This window comes from Helicoverpa armigera, chromosome 7, assembly GCF_030705265.1.
Source record: "Helicoverpa armigera isolate CAAS_96S chromosome 7, ASM3070526v1, whole genome shotgun sequence".
Classification (NCBI taxonomy): Eukaryota; Metazoa; Arthropoda; class Insecta; order Lepidoptera; family Noctuidae; genus Helicoverpa; species Helicoverpa armigera.
The window spans coordinates 3,935,170-3,943,325 of NC_087126.1; the positions used below are offsets into that span (position 1 = coordinate 3,935,170).

Consider the following 8,156-nt stretch of genomic DNA (forward strand, 5'->3'; position numbering starts at 1 on the left):
CCTACACGAATGTGGAATTTCACATTGTATTTCCACTATCTTGTTTTCCAATTTCTGGACACCCTGTCAGTTAAACTAACACACACCTTGTCGGTCCGGTTTTATAACCAAGTCAGTATAGGTAGAGGTACATACCTAACTATTAACTTGTTTGTCGGACAGGTTCATGGCCACCGTCTCTTTGCTATGTTTTTGAACATTGCATAATTTAAATAATATTTATACCTAGGCAACAATAATTTTCAGATTGATTGATTGCAAAAGTAGGAAGAGCCCTAACTACGCCCAGAACTCAATGAGCATGCACATCTAATATTATTTTTTTGGAGATGGGAAATCGTCAGATGCACCAAGGGTAGACATATAATGATGCAGCTGTTTATGTAGGGATAGATAGTTAGACATTTACTGATTAAAGCCCAAGCCCAAGCTCGTTTCTTTTAGGTACTCTGTTCCTCCTGAGCTCTTCGTTACCTGACATTATTATAAGATACCTATGCAAGATGTTTTCTAGATAAATAAGTTATTTCAAGTGGTATCAACCAAATAAGCTCGTAAAACATAACTAGAAATCAGTTATGTTTCAGTGTTCTTCAGATTTTTAAAACCTTCTACCAAAACACGAACTGTTACACGATACAACGATATTAGGTACCTAGGCAGGTCATGCAACCGCTGCGGTCGCTGCGGCTTTAGTTCAATACTTCAATATCAATACAGTTTTGCACTGTCCTTGGCCTTCACCCCGTGCATTTTCGAGGACCTACGAGCATCGATCGATAGGATAGCACTTGCGTTAGATACACATCTTCCTTGCTCTAACTCTAACTAAAAGAAAGCATTTTCGTTATAGTCTTTGGCAAAATAGTGCTTTTAGGGCAACATCACCAAATAAGTGGCCCGATTCTCCTAAGTTAATGTTGTCAAAATCGAATAGAAATCGAATCGCAATAGCAGTTTTAACCATATCGGGCATTCTGCTACTAATAAAAGACCAATCGTATTCGATTGACATTTGATTGGTGTGCGATTGGTCTGCTATTTTGGTAATTTTGGTGTATATGGTAGTTTGGTGTACTATCATTTTGCAATCGTTAATCATTTGCAGACAAAATGATTCATTATTGAATGACAGAAAAGGATAAAAACGTTTATTTCAAAGAAAAAATAGCGGAATGCCACATACGCTTCAATCGTGATCGAGTCGGGATCGGATCTCAGTCGAATCGAGTCGAACGTGAATCGTATGTTGCTTAAGTAAAATTAGGAGAATCGGGCCCCAGCTTAGTAATGTCACGGATTACCTAATAGTGGTAATGGCTTATCTTTACCACATAAGTAGGTACCTAGGCAGTCTGAGTGTGACATAATCCAAGCCTAAAATCGTAACACCTCTTCAACTTGAGATCATTATCGCTCACTATCTTCTTGTACTTACCTAATTCAATATGTTTCGAGTAGTCTGTAATGCCTATATTTAGAATATCTTCCGACTCGTCTGATAAGGTGATTTAGGATACCTACACATGACATGTCATAAAGCTCCTGAAAACATTCTCGATGGGATAATGAGGAGCCTATCCCCACAGACATCCATGCATCATGACCACAATTGTCAGAGCCTGATGTCCATGCATGTTCTTATTTTTTTTAGTGTTCAGTTGTTAAACTTGTTTGATTTTGTAAATAGACTCTTTTGCTAACTGTACCGTACGTTGTACCTATAGGCGTCGTCCTGATTGGGAGCGATCGTACGATGGCGCGATGCGTTTTTCATCTCACGATCTCACTTGCGAAGTTCAAATAGGACACTCTGATGAAATCTGTATGTTTGAACTCATCGCACGACGAGAACGCATCGTGTCATCGTACGATCGTTGTCAATTAGGACGACGCCTTAGATGAAAAACGCATCGCGCCATCGTACGTTCGCTCCCAATTAGGACGACGCCATATACTTCCTAGGTGAGCTTCATCAAAATTGGTTCAACTGTTTGCCTCTTTGAGACATCCGTAGTGAATAGAGTAGGTACCTACCTATGCACATCCACTAAGTATGTATTACAAAAACTGTAAGAAATATCGCAAACGGACCTAAGATAAAACGACAATTAAGATTTAATTAATTTAATTGAACAACTTTTCGGTGACGTAAGTTCGTCATCATTATTTTTTATTAGACAATGTTTATCGTGAAATATTTTTTTTAAGTTTATGACGCGCTCTGCACTATCTGACCGGCCTATCGTAATTCGTGACCTTTAATAGGCACCTAATCCGTCATCAATTCGAGCTTTTATAATTTACCAGCTGTTTCCGGCGGTTTCCAGTATATAGGATTAGTACAAAAGGGATAATATAATACAGAGGAAGTATGTAACAATGCATATAGAGCCCTTCTATATGCATCCTTACGTACCTACTTCGTACATAAGGGCAGCATACAAGGCTGTATATTGGGGGAGTAGGTTAGTGAATACCTATGTAGGGGGAGAGAATTATTTCAAAAGATGATTTTGATGCCAGATCATATTTTACCTGAAATTATTTAAAGTTAATGTTTAGTTAAGCTTTTCGCGAAACATCTAAACGACTTCTGTGATAGCCAAATTAACATCCTTGTGTATGTAAGGAGAAATAGCCGTTACGTAGTAACTATTATATAATCTGTGGTAATACGCAATCTCTCCTGCCCCATTTCTGCAGCCATGTAGGTACTTGTGACATCATGTCGTCATCGGTGGATGATCTCTCTATTCGAAGATGACTAAATATAAAGGGTAATGTGAAACATTTCAGTCATGTTGAAGCATACCTACCTACCTAAATTAAGATTGTTAGGTACTACTACGGTAGATCCAACATCTTCGGTACATCTTTTCGTCATTTTAGTTAGACAGTAGGGGCGCTATTGTCATGAAGTGAACAAACCTATGAATCCTATGATATACCTAGCTACGATATAGTTATCTGAATTTACCAACGATACGGACCCTTATTAAGGCGTCTGGCGTAGTTGCAAGCCCCATATGGTTCGGAATATATTGTGGTCTATCTTAATCGTGAGTACAAAATGCCGCGTTGCGTAGGGATATAGGTATACCTTCAGAGTAGATTTTTAGAAGCGGGACTGCTGAGTGTAAGGTAGGACTATATAGGCTCCAATCTAGTTATGTACCTACTCTAAACTACTAACTAACGGACTAAGTAAGGCTAGTCTATATTATTGCAGTTAAACTTCAATAGGTATATGCTCGGATTCTCCCGCGTTCCGAGAGAACTACTTACCTCCCGCACCTGGATAAAATTACCTAATAGCCAACATGTTGATCCGTAGGTAGGTAAGTAGGTACCTAGTGTCAGTTTCCTGCATAACATTTTTTTTTCATTGGCTAGCCATTTGCTCATGAAGAATCAAAAAAAGACACTTAGGTACAAGTTTTGCCTTTATAGTAGGTATATTAGTGTGATGATTATCATTTCATCGTTATATCAAACCGATTGTTACCATGCAATTTAGTCCTGATAAAAGATTAGTGGCGAAAATAATGTAAGTAAGTGTTCTGCTCACCCTTTGTTAGAATAAGCGTTATGTTAAGTAGGTATGATTGAAAAGCTAATTTCCAATACCAAGCAATTTAATTACTGTACATACCACATTCATGCAATAATATTCAACATGGCCTTCATGGTTCGCCGATACATTATACAGCCCATTACATTTTATATAATCCTTTTTATGTATGCACATTACCTACTACCTACACACCACTCATAAAGAACAAGAAAAACCTGATTTTGAAAACTGACCTCGGATTTTTTTCTCACTCATGAAGTTTTTCATTTTCTATCTTTTGCAATCTCAATTCAAGTAAATCTTTGTTCAGTTTGTGCATACATAAAAACTGTCCGTTTAGGAACAATACAGGTATATCATGTCTGTACAACCTTAACCACCTCACATTTTCCTTCTCAGTGATATATACTTTTTGGATTACTATTCTATCTTTATAGGGCTCTAATTCTTCCATCACTATGTCACATAGTCCACATGGGTCTTTAGTGTAAAAAGTCAAAACTGGTGGTCCATCTGTAGAGTGTGCTCTGGAATACCAAAGCATAAATTAATGAAAATCATTTGTACATATATTTAAACATTTTATTGAAAAGAATGAGAGTATACAACTTTTCCATCTTAAAGTTTATTTACAGTAGATATGGATATAAAAATTACATATTTCAACAGTATCATAAAAATCTTTTACTCTTAGAGGTAGCTAGTAAACAGAAAAAAAAACATTCAATAACAGCAAATTATTCCTAAAAGGCACATAGACATTTAAACAAAGGGTCCAGAAGTTGTTGACTTACAATTTCTCAATCATGATAGAGGTGGCACCACCTCCACCGTTACAGATAGCAGCTACACCCTTTTCGCCCTTCTTGAGAGCATGGCACAAGTGAACAACAATTCTGGCACCAGACATACCAATGGGATGGCCAAGACTAACAGCTCCTCCATGAATGTTAATCTTGTTAGAGTCAAGTTCTAGCATTTTCATGTTGGACAAAGCTACAACACTGAAGGCTTCATTAATTTCCCACATAGCTACATCCTCTTTCTTGACACCAGTCTTAGCTAGCAATTTTGGAATAGCAACTGCTGGAGCAATTGGGAAGTCAATAGGGTCACATTCCCCATCAGCATATCCAATAACACGAGCCAGGGGCTTAACATTCAATCTTTGAGCAGCATCAGCAGTCATCAGGACCATGGCTGCAGCACCATCATTCAATGTTGAGGCATTACCAGCTGTCACCGTTCCATTCTCCTTTTGGAACACAGTTGCCAATGAGGTGAATTTATCAAAGTTGATCTTCTTGTACTCCTCATCTTCTGCAAAGATAACTGGGGCAGCACCTCTCTTCTGGGGCACCGGTACTGGTACCAGCTCATCAGCAAAAGTCTTATTTTCATATGCTGTAGCGCTTCTCTTGTAACTTGAAATAGCATAGTCGTCTTGTTCCTTCCTTGAGATGTTCAGTTTCTTTGCTGTATTCTCAGCACAGTTACCCATATGGATTTTGTTATAAACATCAGTCAAGCCATCATACAAAATGCCATCATTCAACTGAACACCTCCATATGGTGTATCACCCCTCTTCAAATAGTAAGGCACGTTTGACATAGATTCCATTCCTCCAGCTAATATCACATCTTGAGTTCCAGTTTGCAAACCTTGCGTGGCCAATACGATGGCCTTCATGCCAGATGAACAAACTTTATTAACAGTTGTGCAGATTGTGCTTTTAGGAAGACCTCCGAAAATGGTAGCTTGCCTCGCAGGAGCCTGGCCTAAAGCAGCAGAACAGACATTTCCCATGTATACCTGCAAAAGAAAAATAGTACATTATATATATTTTTTATTTATGCAGTGTACCTAGTTATTTTATTTAATATACTTATACCTATGCTTTAAAAATATTTTTTATTGCAATGTAAAAAATATTCTGAGTCCAGAAAGTGAGTAAACAAGTCTCAAAATAATCATTTAACTATGGATTTTTTTTCTTTATAAACACCTTTTCATTAAAATAGAAATTAAGTTAAATATTTATTAATTTGATTTAAATCTTTGTTATCTAAGCTGCTAATGAAGATATGAGCAAATTAATCAATAACCAGCTTTAATCTTGTCAGCACCATGCCAATGACTACAATATTATTTTTACAAAATTGCCAAAATGTTAAACTGATCATGGTTTAATGATAACTGTAAATTAATGGAAAACAAGAGAAAGTAGGGTGAATATATTAACCTCTTTAACTTCTTCCTTAGGAATGCCGGCTCTTTCAACTGCTGCTTTAACGGCGACACCTCCAAGTTCGGTAGCTGAAAGGCTCGACAGGCTACCCTTAAAGGAGCCAATTGGAGTCCTCACAGCGGACGCGATCACCACATCGTTCAGGGAAAGTTTTGAAGAATACGCAGCCATCGCTTTATAAAGCTGTTGAACAATTTCCAAATTAATAAAATTTATGTATTTCACTGGTAACAGTCCGAAGAAAGTTAAGTTATTATTATTTTCGATGGTTAGTAAGTAGTAGCTACTAGCGGGGTACGCGATCTACGACTGACTGACGAATAATAACACTGGTAGGAAGACGAACCTTATTATATGCTGGCCGCATTTTGATGGTAATAATTCTATTGCCTTTCAAAAAAAACATGATTTATTCTAAAAATAACTATTATACGTATTCAAAAGACCACTACCAAACTGATTAAAGTTATAGAAAATGATAACGCTTATCATTCACAAAAGTAAAAAAACAAATTATTATTCAAGATACCCCACGTACTGTTCAAAGTTTCATTTAAATGCTTAACACTCCGAAAATAAGGTTGATTTTCGTAGTAAAACTGCAGACCAAGAATTTGTAAGAAAGATACTTTGACCCACAGATTGTTCGCTTTATTGTATCAATTATACAAAAGTTACAACATTTCCATTAATTAAAAATGATGACTGCCAAAGCTGATAAAATTTATAAATTTCAATATATGAATGCCTGCATTAAAATGTTATGGGGGCTTCAAGTTATTATTTATTTTAAGGAAATTATGATATGGACATACAATAATTATTTTTTTGACTACTGCCACCCTAAACCGAATACGCACATTCTGTAGGAGTGAAATGACGTTGACACAAACATGACACTAGCTTGCGCTAGCAATGCGCTAGCTAGCGCTAGCGTTGTTGCGTTGTCTGGGGGAAAAGTGTGTATTATCTATGAGCTAGAAAGTGAATGAATCTAGTTAATAGAGTGGTACCCACAAATAATCTTATAAATCAATTGATATCAAAATTAAATAAGTAGTCAATGTTAAGTAAAATATATAGTTATATGTCAATGGTAAAATATGAAGTTTTATTTTTTACCACGAATAAACAATCAATTTTGATGCAAGGAGATCCATGAACAAAGTGTTCCTCCTCTTTTTTCCTCCTTTTTTCTTTTTGCCGGTTTTTAAGGAATACGATGTGATATAAAACAACTATCTAGTGTTATAAATAACTCTTCGATAGAATATTGAATTGTAGTTTATAACAAAAACATTTTTTAACGAAGCGAATAAGTAATTACGTCTAGCACAGCAATATTACCTGTATTTGTATTGTTAAATGTTTTACCAAATGTCAAAACGCACTTCTAAATCCATTGCTATGCTATGCTATACCTATTACATTTGCTTCGGTTCAGACTTTTTATTCCGTAATGCACATTTTTGTTTCACATATATTTACGAAAAATTTAAAGTTACAGAAAATTCTGAAATTTTTCAGTATTTAAACAATTTTTGTGATGAAAAATTAATTTGTGTAAAGAAATCGATTTACTAATAATCGACTTTATTTTGGTAGTTACTAAGGTTATTTTATGAATGGAATGACTTTAGTACAACTCTAGTGCGTACCTGCTGGTAGTACATCAGGGTGCATGTAATGCATTTTTCTATTAATTAAAAAAAATCACAAGGTTTAAATTATTTGATTTAAAAATTATCACTTGATTGAAGTAGAAAGTTACTAAAACAAATGAGTGTTATCGGATAATATTACTTTTGTGGACAGCTGATGAGTGGGTCGAAAGGTGTAAAAAAAATAGGAAATCAGGTTAGTGTTTTGTTTTAAATGTTGTTCATGTATTGATCAAGCTTTTGTTTTGTTTGAATTTAGAATCAAATAGTATTGTCGAGTAACTTAACTACGACTAACAGTTATGATCAGAAAATAATTGACTATTCATAGCTATGTTGCTTGCTAGTTGCTACCTTGGACAGCTTGTTTTAGGTTTAGCATTTCTCAATATCCTATGTCTAAACACTTAATCAAATTCAGGGAATTATAATCTACGATTGTAAATCATTAGGTATTTAAAAAAAAGTGTTTGTATGTTGTAAATTAAACCTCTATCAGTATTACTTTTTAATTTTCTTAAACTTATCTAATAGACCTAATTACGATAGACCGTATATTCGTTTATTCCCATGATTATCTAAACTTTTAGAAATTAAATAATAGGTGTTTACTAAATGTAAATCTACCTACAAGATTCATTCAATTCCACAGGTATGTATTCTTTATAC

The 8,156-nt window shown here is 35.4% G+C and overlaps 1 protein-coding gene across 1 annotated transcript; it reads right to left on the reverse strand.

Annotated features, from left to right (window-relative positions):
* Nucleotides 1-4,137: 4,137 nt before the first annotated feature.
* LOC110370258 (acetyl-CoA acetyltransferase, mitochondrial) lies at nt 4,138-6,354 on the reverse strand. Its single transcript, XM_021326001.3, has 3 exons — nt 6,173-6,354; nt 5,821-6,009; nt 4,138-5,390 (listed from the first exon to the last, which is right to left on the reverse strand). Exons 1-3 carry the CDS (start codon nt 6,230-6,232, stop codon nt 4,368-4,370), a joined length of 1,272 nt encoding a protein of 423 aa, XP_021181676.2. The 5' UTR covers nt 6,233-6,354; the 3' UTR covers nt 4,138-4,367.
* Nucleotides 6,355-8,156: the final 1,802 nt, after the last annotated feature.

Coding starts and splice junctions, on each gene's coding strand:
- LOC110370258 (XM_021326001.3), bottom strand. CDS start 6,232: ATGTTTTTTTTGAAAGGCAATAGAATTATTACCATCAAAATGCGGCCA. Junction 6,010..6,172: donor TGCGGCCAGCATATAATAAG/GTTCGTCTTCCT, acceptor ATTGTTCAACAG/CTTTATAAAGCGATGGCTGC. Junction 5,391..5,820: donor CTAAGGAAGAAGTTAAAGAG/GTTAATATATTC, acceptor TTTCTTTTGCAG/GTATACATGGGAAATGTCTG.